Below are 17,947 nucleotides of genomic sequence, written 5' to 3'. Positions count from 1 at the left end.
TTAATTTAATAGCAAGTACCACGGCAAGACTAATATAAAATGTACTTTGCAATGAATTAGTCAATTTACTGTACTATTATTAAGTGACAGACATTTCTAGTTGATCTAGCTTCTAAAGATCATCAAGCATTAATCTCACCACACAAGTTTAAGTTCCTTTGTTAGTTCAACCAAGTGAGTGCAACTACATAGGAAGGTGCTGCATTTTATCTCTGTTAACTAATCTTACTCAGAGCAAGCCTAGATGTCGTTCGTAAAAACACCAGTGGTTGCCGGTACCTAGGATGAAATCTTGGTCCAACGAAGTCAATAAAAATTTTGCCATTGACTTCAGTCAGCTCAGGAATTCACTCCTGGTTTACACTTCGCTTCTCAGAGATGCTGCACCAGTTATGGTGCAGTTTAGGGATGTTAAAATGGGGTGTTTTTTTGATAAATGTGTAACCACTGAAAATTTCAACGGTTGCACAATTACACGCGTGGGAATAAGGTGAGGCGGCTCCACAGGAGCTGGTGTAGGGAGCTGGCTTTTAAGCGAGCTCCCCACGCGTTATCGGCTCCTGTGGAGATTCCTGCCCATTCCTCTTCTCCACACATAATACTGCCTCTGACACAGAGGCAGCAGCATGTGGAAGGGGGCTGTGTGTGGAGCCGTGAGGGTTAACCAATGAACCCAGGCTCACTGGTTAACCATTTAAATGTGTACACTATCACATCCCTAGTGCACTTATGAGAAACTTTAAGCAAGGTGTTCCCAGCAGAGGGCCCTAAGCTTTGGAATCAACTTCCCTTGCACAGAGACTACATTAGAGATGGCTGACCTTTGGGCATGCTTCTTTGTCTTGACACAAGGAAAATGTAGGTGTCATCTTCAGCACATATGGTAGCCACATCCCTCGTATTCAGTTTGTCTCCAAGTCAATTCTTCCTCCTTGCCAACATTCCGAAAAAGCAAACTTGGCTGTCCTTTTCAGACAGCTAAAACTCTTCTCTAGGCTCTCATCTCCACTCCTCTGTAGGTCCCTAATCTTGGACTCTACTACAGTGTAAATATTCAACCATGACCATCAGGCCTTTCCTAAGTGAGAGCTGAGACTTGGGTAGAATTTCCTTTGTGGCCTGACACAATTCCATTTCATGCTGTCTTTTTAAAAATTGATGACTTTGCACTATCTATGGATGTAAATATGCCCAAAGAAAATCAACATATGGAATTTGTTTTATGAACAATAATGATATAAGGACCAATCATTTTAGAAGGAAAAGAATTAAAATCCATACACAATGCAGTTTTATTTACCTTGAGAGACTCATAGTGGTCCTGTCTGATGTCTTCATACTCTTCTATTATTTCTTCAAAGAAATCATCTCTTAGGTTTTCATCTAAAAGCTGAGAGCACTGGGAAAGTAAAAGGGCATTTTAGCATTAGGAAGGCTGCTGCGGCATGGACAACTCTGAACATAGCAATTTCATTGGAAAACCTTACCGAATTAAGATCTAGTACATTTGGGGTCCAGTGTATTGCTTGAAAGGTTTATGTGTAATTGTGGGCCAGGGTTATACATAGCCTCTACTCTGGGAGGAGACAGGATGTGAACCCTAGCAAACGTTATGAATTTCAAGGTATTATACTCAATGATGTGCCAGACAAGAATCGACTTTTGTGATGGTGACAAGTGGTCTGCCTGGGAAGTCCCTACAGAGAGGTAAATACAAATTACCCACCTTCATTCATGTAAAAACTCAGTTGCTGGAAGCTACACTCTGACACGAGCACCGCTGTCTACTGACTACCAGTTCTTGGTGTCTCAAGATCAATGGCTCCAGCTCTATTAAGGAAGGACTGACTGTGCTGGGTGTTTTGAACTTGCAACAAAAGAAACTCCCTTTGTAGGGTTGGAAAGCCTGACTCCCTGCCAAAGCCCTTATTGGAGTGGGGGTGATCTCTGGTAAACTTATTAGTATTTGTGTAGATGTTCTTGTTGTTTTAATATGTTTTCTCTGTAATGGATTCTCTTTACAAATAAATGTTTGCCTAAGAGCTGTGTAGTAACTTGTGACTGCTGGCAATCCCAGTCAGGAGGGAAGACAGACTCAGGTGCGTGATCAAGAGAAGTGATGTCTACGGAGCCAGGAGCCCAGAGATTGGGACTTTGGTGGAGTTCAGAGGGGGAATACAGGTGCAGACACCCTGAACTGGGAAATTTCTTATCTAGCTCAGAGTGAGAATGAGGAGCCCAATCCCATCACTAAACTATCAGTGAGCTAGTAAATCATCATATTGTAGATAAGAGACTAAGTCAAATATTTTAAAGCTATACAGGCAGTCCCCGGGTTACGTACAAGATAGGGACTGTAGGTTTGTTCTTAAGTTGAATCTGTATGTAAGTCGGAACTGGCATCCAGATTCAGCCGCTGCTGAAACTGATCAGTTTCAACAGCGGCTGAATCTGGACGCCAGTTCTGACTTACATACAGATTCAACTTAAGAACCCCAGGCATCCCCAAGTCAGCTGCTGCTGAAACTGATCAGCGGCTGATTCCAGGAAGCCCGGGGCAGGAGCTTCCTGTAATCAGCCGCTGGTCAGTTTCAGCAGCGGCTGAATCGGGGACGCCTGGGGCAGATCAGCTGGGGCAGAGCACGGGGGCAGCGGGACAGCCCAGACGCGCCGTGGAGCAAAGACGAGACGGGGAGCAAAGCAGAGCAAAGCCGCTGCCCGCGTGTTCCGCGGCTTTGCTCCCCGTCCCCCTGGTCTGCAGACCAGGGAGACGGGGAGCAAAGCAGAGCAAAGCTGCGGAGCACGCGGGCAGCGGACAGCCCAGATGCGTCTGGGCTGTCCGCTGCCCGCGTGCTCCGCCGCTTTGCTTCCTCTCCCTGGTCTGCTGGAGACCAGGGAGACGGCCCCGTTCGTAACTGCGGTTCCGACGTAAGTCGGATCTGCGTAACTTGGGGACTGCCTGTACTTCAAACTAAAACCAACCGGTGCAGCCAGGCTATACCTTCTAGACCTGTCTTCCACTGTCAGCTCTCAGACCTTTCTGGGAGTGCTGAGAAACAAACCCCAGAAAGGCACAGAGAGTCAGATGCACCCTGACTCCCTCTCCCTTGCTGTCAAGACTCCTTCAGATGGGACCAATCCTACTTGTGGTTTGCTTCCCCATTACCTGCACCCACTCTTGTTCCTGGTCCAAGAGAACTGTTGAAAACCATCTGAATATGGAAGGAGGAGACAGGGACTCCCCGGAGACATGACTCTACAGGTGTCTCCACCTGCCAACAGCCACCCCATCCCTCACTATAAAGTCAAAATAAAGCCTAGGACATTAGTTAGTCCCGAGAAAATGTCATCCTAGGAGCAGGGATGTTAGATATCGTGCAACTAAATAGTCGTGTAGCCACATGAAATCTTAGTGGTTACATGACTATTTGATAGTCTGCAGGGGCGGGGCTGGCAGGATTACCAGGGAGCCCCCTGCCACCCCACGTTGGGCAGAACAACCTCTGTCCATGGGGAGCTCAAACCCCCTATGGACATGAACTGCTGCTGCGGACCAGCATCTGTCTGCAGCAAGCCTGGGCCGCTGCAGACAGAGGTGCTTCACGGCAGCCTGCCTTGCCCGTCCCTCCCCGTGCTGCTGCCTTTGATAGAGACAGCAGCACCGTGTGTGTGTGGGGAGGAAGGGGCACCAGCTCCTGCCTGCCCCTCCTGCCCACTGCATCTGCTTGAAAGCCAGCTCCCCGTGTGTATCAGCTCCAGCCTGCCCCCCTCACCATCTGTGCTGCTGCCTCTATATCAGAGGCAACAGCGCCAGGGGCCGGGCAGATTTGGTGCTTGTGGGGAACCTGCTTAAAGCCAGCTCCTCACAGGCACCGGCTCCTGCTTTCCGCAACCCTGCTGCCTCTGATACAGCAAGGTGGTTGGGGAGGGGGAGAAGGAAGTATGTGTAATTGACAAGATTAACCAATAAGCCCGGGCTTATCAATTAATCGTGTAGTCGACTACACATTCACATCTCTACCTAGGAGCCAGATATATGTTAGTCATTTGTTAATGGCTAGTGTGAGGGAAAGGAACCCGCTGAAAATGGCCAATACTTCATACACAGAGAAAAGAATAAATTAAACTACACCTACCCACCCTGTGACTATGGGGAGGTGGCAAGGGGTGCAGTCACTCATTCTGTTTTCACTGCCAGATAAAAAGGGCAGCATCTGGCACCCAATTACAGCCACATAGTGCTGCTCAGAAGAGAAAAAAAGAAGGAGCTGCAAAGACACCATCCTCTCTCCCCATTGAGGAAAGGCGCTTACAGAGAAATCAGAGGATATGCCGAGTAAGTCTACTGGGGAGGGTACAGGGAGAAGAGGCACAGCATGAATGTGTAGAGAGGCAGAGGTACTGTGTGATAACATGTTCCTCCCCCACCAACCCTGAAGCAGTTAAACTGCTTTAAAAGAGTTTGATGAACCTTATAGGCTGCATCTGGGGGAGAGTCAGGCTTTAATGACCAACATCAATTGAGGATGAACCCTACCTAGGCAGGGAGTTGAGAGCAGAAAAGGGCTTCAAAGGAGAGGGTCTGCAGTCACTCTCTGAGCACAAAGAGGCAAGTAACAGAAAACCCAGGAGGAGAAAAAGCCCTGGGAACCTGTCCCTGAAGGAAGAGATTTTCCTACAGGAGTTAAGGGGGAAGAAAACCTGTGGAAGGCAGAGAAGGAAGAAAAAGAAGGGAAGAGCAGTCTCTGCTGAGACTGCATAGACCTTGACTGCTGCTGACAGGATCCCATGGGTTGCAGCTTGGGGTTCCAGCTTCCCTTTCTGACCCTCTGGAGAGGTAGCACAGAGCACTGTCTGGGACAGTGCACAGAGTAGCTGGTCTGGGGAAGTCTAACACCTCAGAAGAGGAAGACTACACAGCGGCCTAGACAGAGGGTTGAGTCATGTGCGAGAGTGCTGTGAAGTATGGGAGGAGAGACCACCAGCATGACAGAGTGACATACGCAAGTGGTCACCAGAGCAAACAAGAGCTGATCCCCTGGTTGCAACTTCACGGGAACGTCCCAACAACGAAAATCCTTGCCTCACACAGTGTCACTTTGCTGAAGGTTGGTGGGAAAGAAAGAAGTGTGTGTTACAAAGCATGTTTTGACGGCATATCTAATGGAGTTAGGATCTGGCTTCTTGAGTCTTTCACATGATTAGGACATAGTTTCTTTTTATCCAGGTTACCAAAAAGACACTGTGTTTTACTAAGGCACAATGTTTTACGCTCCCTGTGTAATACTATGAGAATTCAGCCTGGACAGGGAAGTGCTGAGGAGAAGACCATTAACTGAGACTCTCAGCAGGCCCAGGAACCAGGCCAAGGCTGAGCCTGGGTATGTCTACACTACCCTCCTAATTCGAACTAGGAGGGTAATGTAGGCATACCGCACTTGCAAATGAAGCCTGGGATTTGAATTTCCCGGGCTTCATTTGCATAAACTGGGCACCGCCATTTTAAAATCCCTACTCGTTCGAACCCCGTGCCGCGCAGCTACACGCGGCACGAACTAGGTAGTTCGAACTAGGCTTCCAAGTCCAAACTACCGTTACTCCTCATTCCACGAGGAGTAACGGTAGTTCGGACTAGGAAGCCTAGTCCGAACTACCCAGTTCGTGCCGCGTGTAGCCGCGCGGCACGGGGTTCGAACGAGCAGGGATTTTAAAATGGCGGCGCCCTGTTTATGCAAATGAAGCCCGGGAAATTCAAATCCCGGGCTTCATTTGCAAGTGCGGTATGCCTACATTACCCCGCTAGTTCGAACTAGTGGGGTAGTGTAGACATACCCCCAGAGAATTACAGTCTTTTCTATGAGCTAATTTTCCTATTCAGATTACTCTGCTCTACTGAGCAACGCCACATACTCCTTAACTCCCTTGCTGGGCAGTTCGAATGCACCCACATCCGCTTTAGCCCTATACTTCTGTAACACAGTTACAGATCGGAAGACAATGAATTAGTAACTAGCCCCTCCCCCCCCCACACACACCCCAAATAGCTTGGCATTGCAAATTACCCTGAATTATCATCAAGGTCTGTCACTGTAGTTGTGGAACCAGTATTTAAACCTAACAGGCTAGCCAATGATAGTAACCGAGAAGCAAGTCAGATAGAGACAATCAGGAAATCCTAAGAATATCTCAAGTGAGAAAACTACAATTAGGAGATGGAGTCTGTGTTAGCATCTTTTTTCAGTTCTCTGCTACAACCCCAAACTCAGGCAAGATAATGTGGAATTAAAGAAACTTTTTGTTTTCCACAACGCTGCTTAGTTTTTGTCTGGAGCAAGCATTTCTGAATAATGCACCCAATAATAATAATCGTACCACCTATCTTGTACAAGAGTCTTCACATCCCATGAATAAAATCCTTGCTCCACTCAGGTCCTGTCATTGACTTCAGTGGTGCCTGGATTTCATCCCGCGAGTCTTTAACTCTTTAAGTATGGTTCATCTGGTTTGGGGGTGAGAGGAGAGGGAGCTGAAGTTTTCCTCCCACAAAACTGGTAAGGGAGGAGGGTGCTAATGCACAGAAATCCTCTGTCTCATTGGAGCTGCTTTACTCCAGGGAGATCAACGTAAAGGCAGCGCAGAGGCACATGGCTCATCTTTCATGCCAGCAGCTGCTTCCCCTGGGAATGTCCCATCAGAGGGTAATTCAGAAGAGGGAATCCAGTAAGATAATGCAGACCCTCCCCCCCGCATTAGTGTTAGTGTTAACTCTAGAGGAAAAGTCTCCTTGGGCCTAGGTAAGGAGAAGTAACACCACAGAGCACAGCTGTCCTCTGCCAGCACTGAGCAGACCCCCTTAAGAACCTAAGAACATAAGAACGGCCGTACTGGGTCAGACCAAAGGTCCATCCAGCCCAGTATCCTGTCTGCCAACAGTGGCCAACGCCAGATGCCCCAGAAGGAATGAACAGAAACAAGTAATAATCAAATGATCTCTCCACTGTTGCCCATTCCCAGCTTCCAATGGTGAGGCCAGGGTCACCATTCCTACCCATCCTGGCTAACAGCCATTGATGGATCTAACTGCCAAAGTTGACCTGCTTGAACAGTGAAGATTCACCACAGTGAGCTGAAGTGGGGGATCTAAGCAACACATTTTGCTCCATATCACCATGGGGCCAGCTCTCAAAGTGTGAGATGGCTCTAACTGATAAACCAACAAGTTTCTGTGGAATAATGTTTTAATCCTCCATCTCATTCATATCTTGGTTATCTCCTAATAATGTGGACTGTTACTTCAAAAGGTGAGATGCCTCATGTTCAGCTCATGTACTGGCCAGCAAAAGACACTGCCAAGACAAAAAACTACTTCACTCTCTGACACTCTGAGCACTTCCCAAGCTGGTAATGAACTCAGGCCAGCCTAGAAGCCAGGTGGGGTCCTTCACCACCGGTTTACCTCCTCCTGGTGACAGTGTCATGATCAGTACTACTATGTAGGCCTTGTCTGTAGGAGTTAGTTTTTAAAAAGAACAGCTAGCAAAAAGACGCTTATTGGGAAATTCTTCAAGTGAAAAGTCAAGGTGCCAGCATGGATGTTGTGCATATGCAACCTTTGCTAAGGGTCGGCTCAAGACTTATGTACCCTTTCTTCTCACTGAAGCTCTCAAAATACACTTCAGTGCAATTTCACTGATGCACAGGCCTTGATCCAACCCCCTGCATAGGGAGAATTTTATCCACAGTCAACTTGCAGCATCAGGCCAATCCTTATAAAACGTACAGCCTAAGGGAAGGGGGCAAGGTGTGTCTCTGTGAGAAGGAGAACCTGATCCAGAACTTACAACCACCACACTCTTGGATGCATCCAGGACATGAATGACTGGTGCACTGTACCGAGGGGCAATTTTCACAGCTGTATGTGTTCTGAAATGAGAAAACAGAACAAAACTTTCCACATCAACAAATGCCAAAAGAGCACTTTCCTGCTCAACTTCTGCCCACCATATACCTTTACACCAGGATTTATGCCACTGCAGAATTTCCAAAGGAGTTGCACCCACTTGTGCCAGAGTCACATTTTAGCCACAATTAGGGTATGTCTACACTACCCTCCTAATTCGAACTAGGAGGGTAATGTAGGCATACCGCACTTGCAAATGAAGCCCGAGATTTGAATTTCCCGGGCTTCATTTGCATAAACCGGGCGCCGCCATTTTTAAATGCCGGCTAGTTCGAACCCCATGCCACGCGGCTACACACGGCACGGAGTAGCTAGTTCGGATTAGGCTTCGTGGAATGAGGAGTACAGCTAGTTCAGATTAGGAAGCCTAATCCGAACTAGCTACTCCGTGCCGCGTGTAGCCGCGCGGCACGGGGTTCGAACTAGCCGGGATTTAAAAATGGCGGCACTCGGCCTATGCAAATGAAGCCCGGGAAATTCAAATCCCGGGCTTCATTTGCAAGTGCGGTATGCCTACATTACCCCGCTAGTTCGAACTAGCGGGGTAGTGTAGACATACCCTTAATAAATTATAGATGCTAAAACATTCTCTGCAATGACCATCTTTTCCAGGGCTTCCGCTACCCTTAAACACCTGCTTCCAGCACCGCTGAATTGCACACGTGGCTACTTGGTTTTGACAGATGGCTCTGGGTTCAAGCCCTTGCTATGCCACTGAATTCTTGTGTATCCCTGGGCAAGTCACTCCTTTCTCTGTGCCTCAGCCACCCACCTGTAATATGGAGATAACACCCGTTCCCAAATCACAGAGATATTCTGAGGATAAAGACAGTGAGGTTTTGAGATTCTACAGTAATTGGGGCCATATAAGGAAAGAATAAAAAATTATATTTGGGAGGGCAATAATTTTTGATGGGAGGCACTCCAAGAGTTTGATAAGTGGTTAAGGGCCACACTCTTTTAAGATATTCCTACAGTTCAAAAGCAGAGGTGCCCTTATCAACTAATTGAATAGCTGATGGAAATCCCATTGACTATTCAATTAGTTAATTTAACATCCTTAGGCTTGTAGGTTATTTTTAAGTTTACATTCTAATGCAGGGTGGACTGCTGTGACAGTAGAGGTCTTCTTAATCTATTCAGCCCCTGCAGTGTGTTATTGGACCATTGTGACAAGGCCAGCTGGTCCAGGATTCAGGAAAACACAGAACACCAATCAGAATACGCACAAGACGCTTGGTACAGAAAGAAGCAGTACTAACAGCTTTGATAAAGTCAAGAACTGACCTCTGCAACCTCCAAAACTGTCACCTGCTTAAATACATCAAGGTTAATATTAGATGTCAAGACAGCTGTCAATAGTGTTCTTCAGAAAATCATAATGGTGACACATTTTAATTTTAATGTATGTGAGGCAATGTGCCCACAGTCCCAAAACTGAGACTCCAAAATTCTGAATATAGCTGCATGTAGGCAAGTAGCCAGCATCTGTCCACCTCAGCCTGCTTCAACAGGGCCCTAGGTTCAATCCTCAAGGTGCTGATCCAGGAAAGCATGGACTTGACGCATGTCAAAAGGCCCAGTCAAGTCAATGAAACCATCATATGCTTCAAGTCTAGCTCAAGGTGAGTCTCCATGGTCATCAATCTGCAAACAGACACAGCACCCTGGAGATCTGTCATGATGATGATGGCATCATCAACATACGATTAAAGTTAAATACTCTCAGAAATGCTTGGCTGGAGCCCAGCCAGACTGCTCAGCACCGTGCATAGAGGGCATGAGTGAGGGTGGGGTCTGGTCCATGGTGTTACAAGTGTTTTAGGATTCCCCAGATGAAAATTATAACTGAACATGGCAGGGGAGAAGAATCACCCTATGTATTATAAGGATTTTTTAAAGTTTATTTTACCTGTAATGGTATTTTAAAAATACATTTGCTCCCCTCCCTCAAAGTATCTTACTTACTTAGAAGTAGTTGCTCCTCCAATCAGCAAAGGAATCTTTATCTCTAATCTCTCCATTTCCTTGGCAACAAATATCATTTCATCCAAAGAAGGTGTGATAAGACCAGACAGGCCAATTATGTCTATGATAGATCAAAGAAAAATGGGTTAAAAAATCTTACCTGGGAAAGGATAAAAATATTACACAATTTTTTACCCGTAATTAAACTTTAAACAGAGAGGTTTGTTGATTTCTGCACTATGAATGACCTAGTCACTGGCGGAACCCTATTTCAACATCGTGAAATTCACAAATTGAAATGGTATTCTCCAAATGGCAGAGAGAAGAACCAGATTTACTGTATGATCAATGGCAATGGTGATGTTCACTGACAGATATGAAAGTGAAAAGAGCTGCAGAGATTGGCAGCGACCACCATTTAGTGGCAGCCTTCATCAAGCTAATGCTGGGATGTGTGAGTACACCACACAAGGGACATAGACATTATGACATTGACAAGCTAAAGTCCCCTGAAATACAGAAACCCTTTGGTAAGCAGTTAAATAACTAGTTTCAGGTACTTGAAGACCTTGATGAAGAGAAGGAGAGTGCAGATGACGAGGTCAAAAAGTGGGATAAGATAAATAGCAATTTATATTAAAAAAAAATAAGAAGAACAGTGAGGCCTGTCTAGGCTACAGGTCAAAGAGAAGGAATGAGTGAATTGCATTCCCCTACTGCTCAAAAGTTTCTCAAACTTTCAAAGTATAATTAATTAATAATACAATTTAAAGGTGTTTGAAATTAAACAGTTGATAAGTAGAAATGAAATCTTTGTACCTGCTTTGTTTTCAATAGCAGCTCTCAGTATTTTATCACACGGAGTCATGACTCCTAAATCGATAACTCTGAAAAGAAATGAACATGACATTTAAAGTTCACAAAAAACAGACCATTTTGAATGAAGGTCAAAGCACTTCATTATAAACACTGGTCCAGTACTGCAGCATTCTGTTGTAGAGGAAGACCACAGAAACCTCACTGTGAAGGCAAAGGGATGGATTCCTTTTTACAGAAGTATTATTCTTGGAAATATCAATGACTGTGAAGGACTTTTAGTTTCTGAAGGGATTTCAGATGATAAAGTATCACAGAAGGAGCTGAAGGGGGACAGAGTAACTTAACGTTTAACTTTTTTTGAAAAAACCATGGGTTTTTTAACATATTAAAGGAGGGATGGAGGAGAAACAAATGTGAATTTTAAAAAACCTTAGTAGTATAGAAAGCAGCACTGTCTTGATATAAAAAATTAGCGGCTAATAAATATGTTTTATACTAAAATGCTGATAGTACTTCATTTTTCTGTTCAAATACTAATGTGGCAAACAAAGGCTTTTAAAAAGTAATAAGCAGTAAGTTGCTGATGGTAAAACATTAAAGTGGTAAATTTTAGATGGGCGGGAGGGTGGAGAGAGAAACAGAAAGAAAAACGAATACATGCAGCTAACCTCCAGGCTTAAAAAAATGCACTTACTCTAGGCAACTGAAGCAACTTGTACCATGAATTTATGCAGGATGTATGCTTTCCTTTAAAAGAAAAGCCCAACTTTCTATTCCTTATGATTGTGCCAATAACTTTCCAAACACATTTATTGTAAACCAAAACAGTGTCACCTTTCTGAGTCTGCAGGCTGTTAGCACAAATGACTCTGCTGCTGCTCATAACTGTGCAAAGCAGCAGTGGAGGAAAGCTAACTAGTCTCTGGTCAATTACACAAGCTGCTATTCAGAACCCTCTGGGCAGCAGTGAAACCAGCAAAAATTATGTAAATTCCTGGTAGGGCAGACAACTGAGTTATTCATGAGGAAAAGAAACCAAACAAAGTGTCAGGGAGGAGCCAAGAATCCAAGTACTCTGCTTACTGTTAATCTTCACCTTTGCAACAGCCAAAATGTTCTGGATAAAGGACCAAAAAATAAAGCTTAATCTATTTTCCAGCAACTAGAAAAGGAAAGAACTTCAGATGTATAAGATGCCTATTAGACAGAGGTGGAGATGAAAGACAGGCTTCAAGCAGGACAGTACCCTGGCTGAAATCCTGTTATTGCTCTCTTCCTAGCAGCTGATGGGTTCTGGACATCAGTGTGCTGCTCCCAGATTCTGAGCTTAAAATTTTAAAAAGCTATTAAAAACCTTCACACAAACTTGAAACTTTCAAGGTCTTGTGGCTATGAAGAACAGCTTGAAAACATGGAGCTTGAAGGCTCAAAAGCAAGATGGCATGTAAAAGTATCCTAGAGCTTATTTTTCTTCTAAAATCATGGTTCTTTTGGTTGTTGCTTTTTAACTCATGGGGCTTGCAATCCTGCCCCTTGCTTTTGCCTTATTCTAGTTTTTCTGACATACTAAATTGTACCAGAAAGCATTTAACTGTAAGTTAGCAGATAATATTATACTGTACAGAAAACAGGGATAAAAATGGCTAGCTCGTTACCTGAAATTGTTGCAGCCCAATACCACTCCCACAATGTTCTTGCCAATATCATGTACGTCTCCTTTTACGGTAGCTAGCACTATTGTGCCATGGTAAGGGTCCTGCAAGATGAACACACATCTCAGTATTTATAATTGTGGGGAAGGAAGGCACAATTTGTTTGTTCAGCTCCTAGTACAATGGGGTCCTAGTCCATGAGTGGGGTTCCTAAGTGCTACTGCAATACACATCAATTTTAATGAGAGTTATTACCTGAAAAGTAACTGATTTTTACATCAAACTGTTTAAAGGCAAATATGCATAGAAGAATTACTCTGACTGGATATATTGTTCTAATTCAAACACATGGGCTGAGACTGATTTAACTGGTAAACTGTTTTAGAGCAAAACCCTACTTAATTCAGTGTTAAACAGACTAATTTGTGTAATACCTTGCCTCTTAAAAAAAAAAAACTATTGCACTCAATAGCTTAATTAGAAAAAATATTTAGAATGGCTCCTGATGCTCAGAACCAAGTGTACATATACGTCTTGAGGATAATTTTGATCTATTTTGATTTTGTATTCAAAGAGAAGAGAATTAAGAATGGGAAGAGAACAAAGACTGAAGTGTCTCACACAGCAAGAGAGTCAGAATCTTGTACAAATCAGCAATAACATGCCAGACTCTCTAGTCCAAATTAGCTATTTTATACTAATCGAGGTGCAACAAATGATCCAGATTCAGGACATCCATGGCCAGCAGAGAATTCCCCTTTCAGAGCAGAACCTACCCAAGGCATAAATCTGAACAAAGAAGCTTCTGCACCAGTATACTCCTCACCTTGGCACTAGGGGCACTGCTGGAAGCATGACAAAACCAGAGATCCCTTATACTGATCCTCCAGTGATTCTCCCTTCAGCACTTTATGTCAGGGGCATACCCTATGGCAGGGGCATACCCTAGGCTGCTACAATGCTGTGTCTGGGCTAGTGCTGGAAGCAGGAACAACCATAGTCTCCAGGATGGGTTCCCTTTCCTTGCAGAAACCAGGAAAAGGGGAGAATATTGCATATTAAAATACAACAAAAATATACATTTTGAGTATTTTATCTCTTGCACAGATCTAGGAACAGACAACAGATCTCCTCCCTGGGGTGCCAGGGTGACTTTTCTGGGTTTGCTAGAACACTTTCTATTATGCATCTCCATAAATTTCTGTGTACATAAATATAATACTGAACAGCACTTCTGTTTTTTAGGAGAGAGGGCATGAGAGGACATCATGCTTAATGATGATTCAACTAGGCAACATCTTAGAGGGACCACAGTGATGAATTTTACAGCACATGTACTGTTGGATACACAACGATAAATTTTAAAAATCCATTTAATCAACCAGAGAGAAGGATTATACAAATGTACGATGATCTAGCAAGGACTATAGACTTAACCAGTGATGAAAATCCTAAGGAAATAAAGGCATTAAGAGGAAAGGAAAAAATAAAAGCTATAGTAGACAAGTACTTTATTTTACATTGATTCTATTTAATCGTGGCCTTTCCAATTGTTGTAAATGAGGTACAGCGCTCTAGTAATGGACACAACCCAAACTGCCCTTTTTATTCTGCAATTGGCTGTAGCTGCAGATCTTTTGCCCTCAAATGCTATCGGTAGTGCTTCATGACTCCTGCAGTTCTGTAACAAACTGTCTGGGAGGTAATCGTGCTCCTGGGTAAAAGTCTAGTCAGTGTGCCAAGATGCTTTCAGAAGTCATCTGCCAGCCATTCTCCTCCTGATCAAGAGCAATCTAAGGGAAAGTTCTACAGCCCTCATCCAGAGAAGCTCCACAAAGTACTGCTGGGCCTTGCTCATTCTTTTCCCACCTTCCCATCAGAGCAGTAATCTATGTAGAGCCAGCTCTGCTTGTTTTAAAATCCCTGAAACTCTGTTAGCCCTCCTTTTCGGAGACAGAGAGCACACCAAATGCCACAGACACCTCAAAATTCACATGGGGCCCAACCCAATACCCATTGAAGTCACCAGTTTTTCACTGGCACTAGATCAGATACGAGATGCAAAGAGGCAGCCACCCTAAAGGGAAATCCTAGCGTGTGCCCAACTTGAGAGTTGGTTACAAACAGAGAGAAGCGGAAGCAAAGAAAGTTGCGGCAGGGAATGGAATGGAAAGGAAGGGAAGAAAAGTCTACAAAATCTTTCTCCAACAGAAGAGAAAAAAATCCATATGGAGGGGGCTAAGGGAGGAGAAAGAGAAAAGACATGCTCTCTCTGCCATTAGAGTATACAGATTGTTTTTATGTGAAAGTCCTTCTTTTCCAAATGTTTTTGTTAAAACAGTTATTTCAAAAAGAGCATAACCATGCAAAGAACAGAAAACAAATGGAAAACAAATTCTGTATCGAGAGGCTGTAATATCTGCAGCACAAACCTACAAATCCATTCAAAAGTATTCATCTGCGGAAAAGATCAAGAAGACTTACAACTTTCAGATGTACCATTTCTCTGGGTTTCTCATGATTTTTTTTTTATTATGGTTTTACAGAAGTTTCCATTTGCTATCACATCTGCTGCTGGCAAACTCCAGAAAACAGATCTTGCTACAGAATTTAGATATGACATCACATCCAGGGCCTTGATAATTGCTACAGCCATACGTGATTTCTCAGTTTCAGTTAACTAGTGTTTACACTACAAATTTTGAGTTCTAACTCAACTTTGTACTGCAGATGTTTTGGTGTTTGGCTTCAAGTCACAGGCATGCAGAGCTTCAGTTTTTCACGATTTGCACTCCTAGCCCTACTTCATAAAAGATCCACTTGTAACCGGGCCTAGATTCACACACTTTGTTGTGTCTGCTCTAGATTTCAGGTTTTTTGATCAGGGAGATTATTACCAAACAACTCAAACAAGTCCATAGCCCAGCCTAGATTCAGTGACTTCAGTGAAAGCTAGTTTTAAAGAGTTACAGGACAAGAGACTACAACTTGCCTCTTCTTCTATGCTGCCAGATTTAGCTCTTCTTTCCTCTCTTTCTTTTTCCATGAAGGGAATGAGGTGGCCAACTGCCTTCTTCATAACTCGAGCAGACTTTATCACCTGGAATTGACAAAAGGGAGGAAAAAGTGAGTGTCAGAGAGAAACAGCTGCAGCCCTTCAACATCCTATTTTGATAACCCTTCATAGGGAACCAGTAAACCCAAATACACATTTGTAAACACATATCTCAATCTTGCAATGAACTCAATGCTGTGCAACCCCTGCTTCATGCAGAGCCCCACTGACTTCAAGGAGGATTGCCCTGCATGGAGCTCACTGAAGGAGCAGGGCTGTTGGGCCCAGTCCTGACAGGTGCTTACAACCACCAAAAGGTCAACGTGTGTTAAGGGAGCTCAGTTTCTTTCGGGATCAAGCCCTTAAATCAAATCCACTAAGATGAAATTATAATGCAATGGTCAAAGAAGTGCCCAACAAGCAGCACAGAAGAAAGGTTTGGAAACAAGATGAGGAATTGAAAAGAAAGGAAAGAAAACAAAACAGAAAACCCAACTTAACAAAGGAGGGTCATGTGCAATGAAAGAGAACAAAATAACATCTTAGTAGTTACACCTATGTTTTTAGAATTCAAAGATTATATTTCTTTTGGAAAGGAAAGCTGGAATCGAACCATTTATGGTCACTTCTTTATAAGCAACAACCAGACAGATGATAGGCTAGGCTAGAATTGTGGAAACCGAAGCGACAGGGATAATTCACCTGTTTACCTGAGGTAGAAACATCTTTCCAGCACCGAAAAGATCACCAACAATTTTCATGCCATTCATCAAGGGCCCTTCAATTATGTTCAGAGGTCTGGGATATTTTTTATGGTTTAATCTTGCCTCTTCTGTATCCTCGATGACATATTTTTCAATTCCCTGAAAAAAATTACAATATTTTTATTTTACATTACACATACACATACATATGTCCACACTGTGTGGGCTCGTCTACATTGGCCCCTTTTCCGGAAGGGGCATGTTAATTTCAGCGATCGTAATAGGGAAATCCGCGGGGGATTTAAATATCCCCCGCGGCATTTAAATAAAAATGTCCGCCGCTTTTTTCCGGCTTTTAGAAAAGTCGGAAAAGAGCGTCTACACTGGCCCCGATCCTCCGGAAAAGCGCGCTTTTCCGGAGGATCTTATTCCTTTGAAGCAGGAATAAGATCCTCCGGAAAAGGGCGCTTTTTCCGGAGGATCGGGGCCAGTGTAGACGCTCTTTTCCGGCTTTTCTAAAAGCCGGAAAAAAGCGGCGGACATTTTTATTTAAATGCCGCGGGGGATATTTAAATCCCCCGCGGATTTCCCTATTACGACCTGTGAAATTAACATGCCCCTTCCGGAAAAGGGGCCAATGTAGACGTAGCCAGTGTGTGTGTTCTCTCCAAAATGTTCAGAGTACTTTAAAAACAACATAACAAAAGCAAAAGATGGTCAATTTTAGACTTCTAGTCTTCAAAAATGCATCCAATAGATTTCAATTAGGTTTTTTTGGACTACCTTATTCTCATTAAGACATGAATAAGAATGGCGAAACTGAGTCAGACCAATGGTCCATGTAGCCCAGTGTCCTTTCTTCTGACAGTGGCCAATGCCAATTACTTGCATTATTAGTAACACAGACAAGAAAGATTATTAAATGTTAAGTCAACAGTGGTCTTTTTAAGGACTGTGTCACACTTCTGGTAAGAGAAAGCAGGACACAGGTAGGATCCCTGCATGCTTATAATTTGATTGAGTAAGGTAACTTTATAGATATTCACCTTGACAAGTGAGTATTCCAGCCTTTCCTCCACCAGGCTATCCCGCCATTCATCAGTCTGTACCACTTTTTTTCCTCCTTGGGCATGAGTCTATAATGGGATGAAAGAGATCTGAAGTCAGTGTGAATTTTACTGCATAAAGGACAGAGTTATGACCTCCGTATCTGGTCCATTTATTTTTATAGGAATCAGAATTAAAAACTTCATGCAACTCCCACACTTAATATTTTAAGACCTTCTAAAGTTGTACTGTTTATACATGTTTACAAAGCACTACATGTGTACGATAGGGATGTTAAATTTAGTTTAAACAACTAGTTGATGGAATTTCCATTGACTAGTGTGACGGGGCAGAGGCGCCCCGCACTCCGATCCCCCTGGAAGTTGCCTTCGCGGCACCCCAAGGGTCGGAGCAAGAAGCCCCGACACCAGCCACACTGCGAGCGGCGGTGTGCAGGCGGGAGCCGGAGGCGCCGAGGACAAACCAGGCGGCCTCAGTGCGGGGTGAGCGGCGATGCGCCGGGTGTTCCCAGGCCACGGAAGCGGCAACGCGCCTACACCCGCTAAGGCCACGCCGGACGCCACGCGAGGGGCGGTACCAGAGGGCGGGTGCGCTGCCCCGCCGGAAGTAGGCCCGCGTACAGGGGGCGGAGCCACCACCACCACCGGCCACAAGTGGCGCAGAGGTTTAAAAAGCCGGACATGGCTGCCTGCCAGGGAGAGGAGGCAGCCCAGGGCAGGCA

General features: G+C 44.3%; 1 protein-coding gene across 2 annotated transcripts in view; it reads right to left on the bottom strand.

Annotated features, from left to right (window-relative positions):
- MTR (5-methyltetrahydrofolate-homocysteine methyltransferase) overlaps positions 1-17,947 on the bottom strand; it is a 78,704-nt gene that overhangs the window by 9,512 nt on the left and 51,245 nt on the right. For both annotated transcript variants that reach the window (XM_075924814.2, XM_075924813.2), the window contains 8 exons: positions 17,205-17,294; positions 16,165-16,317; positions 15,392-15,499; positions 12,403-12,503; positions 10,748-10,815; positions 9,929-10,049; positions 7,842-7,923; positions 1,301-1,399 (listed from right to left, as the gene is read on the bottom strand). In XM_075924814.2, the coding sequence (XP_075780929.2) occupies positions 1,301-1,399; positions 7,842-7,923; positions 9,929-10,049; positions 10,748-10,815; positions 12,403-12,503; positions 15,392-15,499; positions 16,165-16,317; positions 17,205-17,294 (822 nt within the window). The remainder of the gene's footprint in view (positions 1-1,300; positions 1,400-7,841; positions 7,924-9,928; positions 10,050-10,747; positions 10,816-12,402; positions 12,504-15,391; positions 15,500-16,164; positions 16,318-17,204; positions 17,295-17,947) is intronic.

The sequence above is a fragment of the Pelodiscus sinensis genome, chromosome 3, assembly GCF_052426305.1.
Source record: "Pelodiscus sinensis isolate ZL-2025 chromosome 3, ASM5242630v1, whole genome shotgun sequence".
Classification (NCBI taxonomy): domain Eukaryota; kingdom Metazoa; phylum Chordata; order Testudines; family Trionychidae; genus Pelodiscus; species Pelodiscus sinensis.
This window is presented reverse-complemented; position numbering and strand designations above follow the sequence as displayed.